General features: G+C 39.9%; 1 protein-coding gene across 7 annotated transcripts in view; it reads left to right on the top strand.

Annotated features, from left to right (window-relative positions):
• Positions 1-4,444: 4,444 nt before the first annotated feature.
• Positions 4,445-12,726, top strand: part of ARMC8 (armadillo repeat containing 8) — a 106,334-nt gene continuing 98,052 nt past the window's right edge. For 5 of the 7 annotated variants that reach the window (XR_012678268.1, XM_075180067.1, XM_075180064.1 and 2 more), the window contains exon 1: positions 4,463-4,534. Coding sequence is in view for 5 of the 7 variants with exons in the window: in XM_075180067.1 (XP_075036168.1) it covers positions 4,481-4,534 (54 nt within the window). In the remaining 2 variants the exon portion in view is untranslated. Of the gene's footprint in view, positions 4,535-6,948; positions 6,968-12,726 lie in introns of those variants that run through there. The other 2 variants (XM_075180062.1, XM_075180066.1) reach the window with 2 other exon arrangements.

Raw genomic sequence — 12,726 nt, 5'->3', positions numbered from 1 at the left:
CATTGTGGGCAGGGGGGGTGCACCCCGTTAAGGAGTGCAGTCGTAAGAAAGGCAATAGGCAAGGAGGGAACAGGGGAGCTAGGTGAGGCAGAATCACCGGTAAGTTTAGGAAGAATCTGGAAATGGTTAATTTGGTATCCAAATAAGGAAGTAGCAACATTTTTGTGCAATGGGTTTTAAGAAGAGTTTTGGTTGTCCATTAATGAGGAAGTCAGCGGGAGAGTGGCCAGAAGTAGTCGGGGACAAAGTAGGGCGCCTTGGGGAGGATGGTAGGACCATTTACAGAACCCCCACTGGGGGTAGTGCCTAAGAAAGTACCTGGAAAATTCAGGTTTATACAGCATTTATCGTACCCCATGGAGAGTTAGAGTTCTGTAAATGATGCTATCGATGAACAACAATGCAGGGTGATATATCAATCATTTGAAGACGCATTAGCAATAGTAAAGAGGCTGTGGAAAAGGAGCACGGAGGGCCAAGATATATATTGAGTCTGTTTTTAGGCTGCTGCCAATACACCCAAAGAGTTTTAGGTTTATGTGGTTTAAATTGGACAACGGTTATTTCATAGACAGATGCTTACCTAGGTGTTGTTCAGTTTCTTGTGCCTACCTTGAGAAATTCAGCACAGTGACGAGGATATGTCAAGAGTTATTATTCTCGGCGCAAGCATTGTTTCAGAGTTTAGGGGTACCAGTGGCCAAGGAGAAAACTGAGGGGCCGGCTATGAGACTGTCACACCTTGGGATTGAAATTGATTCAGTGGAAAGGTTGTGTAGGTTGCCAGAGGACCCCCCCAGCCCGCATACAAGCACAACATCAAAGGCTCTATCGAACACTTATCTTTATAATTATGTTAATTAAATGTTTCAATTACATCATTATATTGTACGCCAATTTTATTAATTGATACACACATTTACCTTAATCTGTTCTGTTTTTGCTTACCGATCGATTCTTTTTTTTTTTGGGAATAAATTATTTTTATTAAGTTTTATAAAAGGAGATGCAAGATAACAGCACAAGTAAAGGAACCAGGTGTATATAAGGAATAAAAATAGTTGGAAGATCAATAACGTTGATTTTCAGTTTCCAAGTAATACATACTAAGTTAGGAATGGTCATTATTACAATGGGTGGTAGGGGGAAAGGCGGAGAAGAGGGATAGCGAAATAGGGGATAAGGGGAAGTCACTGTTCGCAAGGTTTATAAAGATGAGCGGATGTGAAATGAGAGAGGTTCTGACTTACATAGAGAGGGCATCGAAATTAGAACCCCAGAGGTAGTGGAGAGCCATGATACTCAGTCCAGGGGCTTCAAGCACGGGTAAAATGAGTAGGAGTGTGGCGTAATATGCTCATAATGTGTTCCATATGATAGACCTGCTATACCCAGTTAATAATGGATGGTAGGGGTAGTGGCTGTTTTTTTTCCAAAACAATGCTAGTTGACGCCTCGCTGCACTGAGTATGTGCGTGATGAGCTTTTGTGTATGGTTAGGAATGTCGGGCAAGGGACGGTGCAGTAGAGAATAAGACAGAAGCAGGAAGAGAGATATAAGTAATGTTAGAAATGAAGCAGTGTATAGAGTCCCAAAAAGGAAGCAATTTCGGACAATGCTATCATACGTGTGACAGGGTACCTGCTTCACCACACTGGCGCCAGCACAGCGTGGAAGCGCTTGGGTAGATTGCATGTAGTCTTTGGGGAACCAGATACCATCTAAATATATTTTGAGCATTTTTACTAATTGTAACACGATTTGAGGTTTTAGCTATATTCTTCCGGTGTAAGCATTTCCCCCATGTCCTCCTCACATTTGAGTTCATGTGTTTTGTTTGGGGGGTGTTTATGCTGCAAGATTAGCGATAGAAAGTGGATATGAGTCCCCGAGCTTAAGGAGTAAAAGAACACTAATGTAGAGGTCTGGTGAATGCCAATCCCTGGCCATCTAATGGTGTTGTAGAAATGGCGGAGTTGTAAGTATTGGAAGAAGCAAGATGAGGGGATGCGATATCTGGTTCATAGGTCAACAAATTTAGGAAATAGTTGAAAGTGAGCTATGTCTATAAGAAAACTAAAGTTGCGACGTGATGAAAATTGGAATGTTTGGGTGCCAGGGGGAAGGAAGATTTGTTCCAGAGAGGAGTCCTACCCGATCGGTCTGCTTTATATAAAACTATACACTCATGGTGGAGGAAATATAGGAAGCATCGTTGAGTGTAACCCCTACAAGTCAAGCGGAGGTGTAAGGCAGTAAGATTAAAATAGGAAGCATGTGGGGCTCACTCCTTTAACATTGGTGCTGTAAATTTGGTTGCTCAGAAGAGACGTAAAGAGGTTGGGACTTGTTAAAAGTCCAATGGTTACAAGGGATGCATCCGGAAAAGTAATGCGGTTTTTCAATGCTCTTCGATTCTGTGCTAGAGCGGATCCAGGGTGAACACTGCTTGCCACCGTTGATTGTGGGAGCGTGAAGGAATTTTACCTAAATTTCCTATTAGCTGGGCCTAGATTGGCAAATAGGTTGATGGAGGTTTTTTAGAGTATTTACCTTCATCTGGATCTGACTCTACACTTTCCTGTGTAGCTGCGATAGACCCGTTTTGTTTAGTCTCAATTTCAAAATGGAAGTAAAAGTATCAAATATTGGAGGTGGTTGTTTTGCATATATGTGCCGGGAAGTATCCATGACAAGTTTGGTGGTGGTACATTGCTACATTCATTGAGCCTCGGTAACCTCAAGTGGGGAAGTATTGTCAAGCGTGTCAGGATTCGCTTTATCATGACATATTTACGAAGGCAAGATGGGGCAATTATCAAATCAAGGTGGAGAATAAGAGTTGAGGACGTGACTCTTATTCTCCACCTTGATTGGATTATTGCCCCATCTTGCCTGCGTATATATGTGTCATGATAAACCGAATCCTGACATGCTTAACCATACTTCCCCACTTGCGGTTACTAAGGCTCATTCTGGAACAAATTCTAATGCCTACCCATGTGTTCCCTTATTTAAACCTCCTTACTCTTTCATCCCCCCTACGGCTCCTCCCCCTTCCCTTTAATTTGCTTCTCTTGCCTCAGCTCTACTCCTGTTTCACACTTGCTATCCTAGTCCATTCCCCCTTCCTCTTTTTGTCGCCCCCTCCCCATCTCTAAATTCGTGCAGGGCTGGCACAGCCTTGGCGTTTATCATCCTTTCGGCCTTAAGGGGCACATTTATCAAGCATTGGCAAAACTGAGAAATAGTTTTCAATCCTTATCGCATGGATAAAGATTAATCTATTTCTCAAATTTATGAAAAACGGATCACAGAAACAGCAGTTTCGAAAAACTGCTGTTTCTGTGATAAAAAAATCACACTTACCCAGCCTCTTCGGAACGCGATGTCCTCCAGGTCCTCTTCATTTGTCTTCACACTGGAATTGCGCATGTGCAGTTCGAAGAGCTGCACATGCGCACAGACATCTCCGCTCCGTCTCTGCAACTATAGTTGCAGAGCGAGCGGTGAGTGACAGGGAGGGATCATGTGATCCCTTCACACATGCGCTGTCCAGTTCTGCTCTTCGGAGCAGAGCTGTCGGCACTGAAAACTTTCATTTATGATAATGTACGCCAGCTTCAGCTGGAGTACATTATCAAGACAAGTTTCCGAAAAAAATGTTTTTCCGGGACTTGTTAGATTGCGGCCAGAGCAGTCACCATACTGTTGAATGGTGTGTGCTCGCAAAAACGAAGAGGAGTGCAAAGCAGCAGATATCCATGATATGATATCTGCTGCGATGCACCTTTAATAAATTTGCTGAGGATACATCGGGACCTGATTTCCACGGTATGTGCACTACCGTGCTTTTTTTAAATATGCCCCTTAGAACTCTGTCTTCTTTATTTACTCAGAAACATGGGCTGGAGCTCATTAATTTGCCAGCCGTAATTGTAGTATGCTATTGTGCCTGTGTCACATAAAACTTTCTTGTTACTAACCTGTAAGATTATCTAACCACTGTTAAAAATAACTTGCCTAAGCCTGAGTGCATGCACATACCCCTCCACTCACGGGCAGGGGGCTAAGGATCGATTATAGAGGATATTTGACATATATTCGTGCATACCATTACAAAGTGCTCAAAGAAGCGAGAAAAATAAACTAATTAAAAAAATCTCAGTTTGACGCCTCCGCCCCGTGTGTGTCGTATTTCGCAGAGCTGTGCGAGATGTAAATAAAAACATTCCCACGTCCGGAACCTGCGCACCTCCCTGTGCAACAGCTGTCACTTCGTGTAAATTCACTCAGCTTTCCAGTCAGCACTTTCCACGGAACTCTCACGTTCTTGTAACGTTCGGGAAAAAATATAACATTTAAAATTGTAACTTATTTTTTTTTTTACTCATATGTTACACCATTTCACTCTCCTGTTTCCAGCAAACCATTTCAGTATAAATGAATATATGTGTGGAAAGCGCAGTTGTAGGCGGGATGACCAAGATGGCGTGTGTGCTGGAGCCTCCGCTCCGGATGAGCGTGCTGTCTGTGAGTATGTCAGCGGGTGAGACCGCACCCTGCCCGGGCAGCATGGGCATAGATATAGCACAGCGCTCCGGTGCAGGGAGCCGACCTAGTGGGTGTGAGTTCTTTTTCACATTCAGGGCAAAGGCCTGCATGGCACCCTAGCTGTGCTCCTGAAGGGTATCAACATCACACATGGGATAATGGATAGTGTAGGATGACTTATCCCTAGACAGTGTTTACTTTGCATCCACTTGCAATATAGTCTCGTCGTATCCGATATATATATTTATGATACATGCCAACTTTCACGGAGTAAACTTAATTTTAAGTACATTGCATATGTGGGTCACCTGACTTATTGTTCTGATATTTGTTATACTGTGAAGTTATTTATGGAACATAATGTCTGAAAGCAAAGTCTGTCACACAATTCGTTGTATGGGTTCCAGAGACAGGATTCCCACTTTGGGGGCGTTTATTTGATAGGCTACAGTAACTTCCTCTTTGCTGAGAACAAGCAAATATGTGTACTGTTATTCAGAGCATAATGTTTATATTTATCTGCCCTGTCCCTTGCTTCTCTGAAATGTATGTTCTTATTGAAACAGTAGGGTAATGAAAGCATTGTTCCAGAAAATTGCTGTCATCACTGCCTGATGGGGGTTACATGTGGCAGTTTATGGCTTGTGATCTATGATCAGCTTATCCTATTTTTGCTTGTGGACTAAATTACAGTTACATATATTGTATTATGCAGAGCTAAACAGAGTATTTAACCATTCACATCAATCCCTACATTGTAACTTCTCTCCCACATGCACACAAACAGCTAGGGTTTATTTTGTCATCAAACACTTAACCTACCAGTATGTTTTATAACTGTGGGAGGAGACTGGAACAAACACTGGAAGAACATACAAACTCCACACAGATAATTTCCTGGTGAGAAATGAGACAGTAAAGCTAACCACTGAGTGTGTGGGTGGATATATACACTGATCAGCCACAGGATTAAAACCACCTACCTAATACTGTGTAGGACCCCTTGTGTCGCCAAAACAGCACTGACCCGTCGATGTATGGAATCCACAAGACATCTGAAGGCTTCCTGTGGTATCCGGCACCAACATGTTCGCAGCAGATCCTTTAAGCCCTGTAAGTTACGAGGTGGGGCCTCCATGGCTCTGACTTGTTTTTCCAACACATCCCACAGATGTTCGATTGGGTTTAGATCTGGGGAATTTGGAGGCAAAGTCAACAGCTTGAACTCTGTCATGATTCTAAACCATTCCTCCACAATTTTTGCAGTGTGATAATTTGCATTATCCTTCTGAAAAAGGTCATGGGATACTGTTGCCATAAAAGGGTGCACTTGGTCTGTAACAATGTTTTGGTAGGAGTTATATGTCAAAGTTCCATCCACATGAATGACAGGATCCAAGATTTCCCAGCAGAACATTGCCTGATGCATTACACTGCTTCTGCCAGCTTGCCTTCTTCCCATAATGCATTCTGGTCCATCAGTTCCCCAGGTTGTCCATCTGATGTGAAAGAAAACGTGATGCTTCAGACCAGGCCACCTTCTTTCATTCATTGTAGGAGCTTTCAGCAGTGGACAGTGGTCGTCATGGGCACTCTGATTGGTCTGCGGCTACACAGCAAACTGCGATGTACTGTGTGTTCCAACAACTTTCTGTCATAGCCAGCATTATCTCTTCAGCAATTTGTGCAACAGTAGCTCTTCTGTGGGATTGGACCAGACCGACTAGTTATTGCTTCCTACCTGCATCAATGAGCTTTGGTCACCCCATGACCCTGTTGCTGGTTCACCGGTTGTCCTTCCTTGGACCACTTGTTGTAGATACTAACTAACTAACCAGTGCATACCGGGAACACTACACAAGATCTGTTTTATAGATGCTGTGACCCAGTCATCTAGCCGTCACAATTTTGCCCTTGTCAAAGGTGTTTACATATTTACTCTTGTCCATTTTTCCTGCTTCCAACACCAACTTCAAGAGCTGACTGTTTACTTGCTGCCTAATATACCCCACTCCTTGACAGGGGTCATTGTAAGGAGATAATGGTATTCATTTCACTTATCAGTGGTTTTAATGTTGTTGGTGATTGGTGTATAGAGGGAGAGGGATTTAGATTAAAGGTAAAATGGCGTCTTGTGAATGTCAAATCCAAAAGTACTCTTATGTTTCCATCATGTCTACCAGTATAGTATCCCCTCCCCATACTATATTATTCAGTGCTGAAAGTTGATAAACCATAGCTATAGTTATTTACATAGTCCAACAGCAGTGACCTCAAATTACTTTTGAACATTAATTTAAAATATGAGTAATATGGAAATCAGAATTTGATATGATTTTTTTCCCCCGTCTTAGTGGTTTGTTATGACATTATGCATTCTCCCATGGGAATGGATCAGAGAGACAAAACAAGGTGCAAAGGAAAGGGTTTTTATTACAATCATATCTTATACAGGCTAATATAATTATGTGCTACCCATTATGTCACAGGAAGGAAATGGATTCATGATTTAAAGATGAATCCTATAAAGTTGCAATATTATCAGTGCTCCTCCATTAGGAAACTCTTAAATTTGATTTGTGCCAAATGAGTCTTACATTTTCCTCTTTTGTAATTAATTGTGGTTTATCTTCACTAATTTTCCTTTGCATGTTTACCATCAGAATTTTTTTTCTGGCATATCCTCTTACAAATAGTTGTTCTTATGTCCTCACTGGCAGGTGGTCTTCAATATTTTGTAAAAAATGTTGTAACCACAAGGTTACACAAGGCTAGTATTCTATGGTTTCATGCATTTTAGAAATTAGGTTATTCTTAAGTGACTCAGGGAGCTCTGCAGCTTTGGATGCTTTAATAAGTGCTGTAATGTTTATTTAGCAAATAACATTCAACCCATAAATTATAGTTGAGTGACAGTAAGAAAACATGCACACAGAAATCATGGTGTTCCTGGTCCAGGGGCAATCTAATGCTGCTTATTATGCTGTTACTGTTCTCCCTCTCGAGTAAAGCTAGGTACACACTACAGTTTTTTTCACCCAATTATCGTTCCAATCACACAATAAACGACTGTTAGGTCCAAATCACATTAGTGGACTAAATATCTCTATAAATGACAGAACGATGTTGGGCAAATTCTGAAGTGTGTACGCACACACAACCGGCAGTGTAGGCAGATCTCCATAAAGTTTAGAGTCACAGTCTTTTCAGCAGATGGTTTTGAGAGATAAGGAGCACAGATTCTGGCAGGAAAAACTTAGGGCTAGATTTACTAAGCTGCGGGTTTGAAAAAGTGGGAATGTTGCCTATAGCAACCAATCAGATTCTAGCTTTCATTAATTTAGTGCTTTCTACAAAATGACAGCAAGAATCTGATTGGTTGCTATTGGCAACATCCCCACATTTTCAAACCCGCAGCTTAGTAAATCTAGCCCTTAGTGTGATCTGCTCATACACTGACCATTTATGGGGCATGTGCCGGTGAGTGTCTACAGGTTCACAATGTGGCCAATACTACTTGGCTAACCTGATATATGTCCTACATACGTATGCATCATTATACACCGTTGACTAAATCAGTCTATTTTTAATGCCTGGACACAGTAAGTAAGGTAACAGTAAAAGGTCACAAAAAGTCAACATTGAGGTTCAAAGTCTCCAGCAAGTCTCTCCATGTGGTTGTAAATTGAAGCTTTTCAAAGGGATAATTCATTGATGCACTTTATTTTATTTTTGCAACTGGTCTTTCACAAAGTACAGTTCAGATTGGTTGATATTGGGTATATTAAGCAGGGGACAGAAATGTATTTGGTGGTGTGACGAATGCCCAGGCGTCCCACATACAGTAATCTGAACAGCTGGCCGTGACTAGCGTCACCTTAGTCACTTAGCAATGAATACACCTTTTCTGCCACCACAAAGGATTTATTATGGTGTCCTTACGTTCACCAGAACACTTATTAATGTTTCACACTTAAATCACATACACATGTAACATGAGCCTCCCTGGGCTTCATAAGTTCACAAAGAATCACGGAGAATACACTAGATTAAATTTATTTAATCTGAAAAATGTTTCCAAGGCTTATTTACAAAAATTAATAACAAGACAAACAATATGTTTACACAAATGAGTTTCAGAAAATAAAATAGGAACTAAAATCAGAGTACTACTTGCTAGGTAGACTTAATGTGTGTGAGGGAACACAATGGAAGACGATGGGACTTTTCAGTCTTGATGGACTCCCTCATGAAAATGCACAATGTATTGTCTAAAGCGGAAGATTTTTAACCCTTCTTACAGGCGCTTCACACCCACCTTAGGAATTATACTTTCAATTAAGTCAGATTGATTCCCAAAATGACACAGAGCTTTCCACAGTAAATTCTGTATCGCTAAGATATATGTTTGAGCACCTCAGAGAAACTCTCACCTCTGCTTGTTCTGATCAAGGTTTACAACTTTGGGGCTTCAAACTCCTCCAAGATCCTTATTTATCTTGGTCTGGCTAATTTCAACAGATAATTGACACTTGCATAAGTTCAAACTCATTTCATCTAAAAGCACACGTTGAGATTACATTACAAGGTTACATACTATATACAATGTCATACATGAATTCAACAGAAAATAACAATCAGTCATTAGATATACTACATAATCATCACAAGTGGGTATCCATATCTGTCCCATTTGCTGTTTCATTTAACATCTTGTCAAATCTTCTTGTTCATGATAGACTGAGTGCAACTTTTGCCCTCCCATTAAAAAGTTTATTGTAAATATTGTCCTATAAAAGGTTTATGTAGATATAAATGCTAGAATAATGACAAGTAGGGTACTGAGGGTTAATTGTTATGTTTCACACATTTAAGTAGAATATGCTAAGTGATGGATCAAAGCAAATGTTCTGGATGTGTCCTATATAAAGAGTGACAAAAGTGCTGTTTAATTGGGATTAGGTTGATTACCTCAGGAGATAATTTACCCAACAATTGTAAAAATAAAGGATGTTTTTTGAGTGTGAATTTTTTATATAGGTTCTGACATCTTTCCCTCTTTGAGAGTTATTTTGTTTTCATATTGATGTTTGACCTTAACAATTCATACTTTTATTCAGTTTGCACCCTGTTTCCCACTGGTTCACTTAGTACATTATCTATTAGTCAACATTTGGCATGGCACAAATGAAGGTATCGCCTATAGTAACATAGTTGATGAGGTTGAAAAAAGACACCAGTCCACCAAGTTCAACCTATTTTGGATCTCCTGCGATCCTGCACTATATTTGAAATTGATCCAGAGTAAGCAACCGCCAATCTGTTTCAATTGTGAAAATCCCCCCAGACTCAATATTGCAGTCCTATTTTACCCTATATCCACTACTATCCTTCATTTTAATTAACGGTCATATCCCTGGATACACTTTTCCGCTAAAAATTTGTCTAACTCTTTCTTAAACACATCTATTGAATTTGCCATCTGCCGTCACAACCTTCCCTGGCAATGAATTCCATATTTTGACTGCCCTTACTGTAAAGAACCCCTTTCTTTGCTGGTTGTGAAATTTCCTCTCCTCTAACCTTAGGGGGTGACCGCTAGTCCTGTGTATAGTCCTTGGGGTAAAAAGTTCCCATGAAAGTTCTCTGTATTTACCCTGAATGTATTTGTACATAGTAATCATATTTCCCCTTAGAGGCCTCTTTTCTAAAGTAAACATGCCTAAACTGGCTAACCTTTCCTCATAACTTAATGGCTCAATACCCTTTATCAATTTTGTCGCCCTTCTCTGAACCCTTTCTAGTTCCAAATTATCTTTTTTATAGAGTGATGCCCAGTACTGTACTGCATATTCAAGATGAGGTCTTACCAACAATTTATACAGTGGCAAAATTACACTGTCTTCCCTTGCATCTATGCCCCTTTTTATGCATGCCAATACTTAAATTTGCCCTTGCAGCTACTGCTTGACATTGAGCTCTATTGCTAAGTCTACTGTCTACGAACACTCCCAAATCCTTTTCCATTATAGATTCTCCTAAATTAATTCCATTTAATTTATAGATTGCATTCTTGTTTTCGATCCCTAAATATATAACCTTACATTTATCTATGTTAAACCTCATATTCCATTTGGCCGCCCAATCCTCCAGTTTATTTAAGTCCCTCTGTAGAGAGGCTATATTGTTACATGTTTTACATTTTAACTATACTTTAGGGCTGGTCCCTCATCTCCTGATATTGCACAGATGTTTGCCCTTTCCATTAGGATGAGACATTGAACTTCTGTCTTAAGCACTAGGTGGTGTGTTTTGTGCAACTCTAACACACTGTTTCATCTCTCAAACATTCTCCCTACCGTGAAGCACAATGATGGGAGTATATTGCTATGGAGATGCTGCTCTGCTTCGGAATCTGGAAAACATTAAAATAGAGGGGAAAATGGATGAAGGAAAATCTAGTCAAATCTTGAATAAAAATCTGCTGCAGTAGACCTAGTACTAGGGAGAAGATTTATTTTCCAATAGGAAAATGTTCTAAAGCCACATTGATGTGGCCAAAATAAAAAAATAAATCAGTCCTCAATCCCATAGATAAATGGCCCAGTCCTCAATCCCATAGAAAATATTAAATGGTTTTATAATTGCTGTTTTCTAGGAATTAAATATGCAAAATACTCCATATGTTTGTTAAATAAACTCTTTAATGTATGTAGCACCTACATTTCCTACAGACTGTCCAACTGTGGGAGGCAGAACAGCCAGGGGAAGATGTTGTGCATGGATGTAGAACTACATATACATGGCTTTCAGATTAGGCGTACAAGCTACATTTGCACAATTAACCCTTACAAACAAGCTATTTCAATTATCTTGTAAACTTGTACATTTTTCTTTATATTTTTATATATTTACATTTTATTTGCAAGGTTCAATACCCAAAAAAGAAACAGTGTACATATTAACTAAGAATAGAACAAGTACAATAAGAATACAGTGTAAAAAAAACAAGTAAATCACGCATGTGCAAAGCATCTGCTTATACTTTTTATACTCTGACTAAAATAGTAGAGGTGATTGTTTTATGAAGAAATTCAACACACATGGTCATAAATATGTAGTCATGAGCTGTTTCATTGAAGGCAAATAAACACAGGAGCTTTATTAATAAGTGTATCATGTACCAGATACAGTTCCAGTTAATGCTTGTGTTGTACTACATTCATCTCTAGACATCATTATGTCTGCAGAGTGGCAACAAGCTGTATTCTTACAGTATTGACTTTCTGTAAAGTTTAAGACCTCTGTACTCCTTCATGTGTTATCTGAAATGTAGCAGTCTGTGGAATTTGAGGGCTAGCTCACTGAAACATCTAACCATACCAGTTCCCTGCACATAGTGTAAGATGAACCTATGGTAATGATAATGTAGTCTGAATTCACTAAGTAATAACATCAGTTTTTGGCTCCATGATGTTCCTAGTGAAAAGATAAGTTGCATTCTCATGAATATTAGTTCAGCCAACAAAATGATTGTCTTCTTTGTGTATATAGACAACAGGTTCACATTCAAGTCTGCCACTGCAGATCACAAAGTAGGTGGAATTGTTAATCTTGTCCTTGGTGGGGCAGCTAGGATGATATCGTATAAATTATTTAATTGTTGTATCTTAAAACTTGTTACCTTTCTGCAATGAAGAAACAGGTTGGATTCATATAGCTGACAACGTAGCTTAGGTCAGTGGATCCCAAACTTTCTCAGTTCGAGGCACCCTTAGGGTCTCCATAATTTTTTTCAAGGCACCCCTAAGCCAAAATAATTACCAAGTAGTGACCCACCTTGCTTAACACCGGCCCTGGCCATGGCACCTCTGTGAGATCACCGCCGTGGACAGTTTGGGAACCTCTAGCTTAGGTGAATCACTTCTGATTTACAGACTTGCTGTGTCTGGTCTTCACTAGACTTAGGCTGCTGTAGATTGCTTACTTCTAGCCTAAACCGCACATTTAGTGTATGGTTTATTTTTGTGATATGAACTGCAGTCATAAATTTCTAACATATATTTGTTAGCACTACTGAACAACTTAAATCATTCACAACTATCCAAGGAAAGTATAATACATATTTTATTATGAGAAGCACTTAGCAGTTACTGTGTTCCTTTAAGTGC

Source organism: Mixophyes fleayi, chromosome 7 (genome assembly GCF_038048845.1).
Source record: "Mixophyes fleayi isolate aMixFle1 chromosome 7, aMixFle1.hap1, whole genome shotgun sequence".
In the NCBI taxonomy this organism is placed as follows: Eukaryota; Metazoa; Chordata; class Amphibia; order Anura; family Limnodynastidae; genus Mixophyes; species Mixophyes fleayi.
Note: the sequence above shows the minus strand (reverse complement) of the source record. Positions and strands in the feature narration are given on the sequence as shown.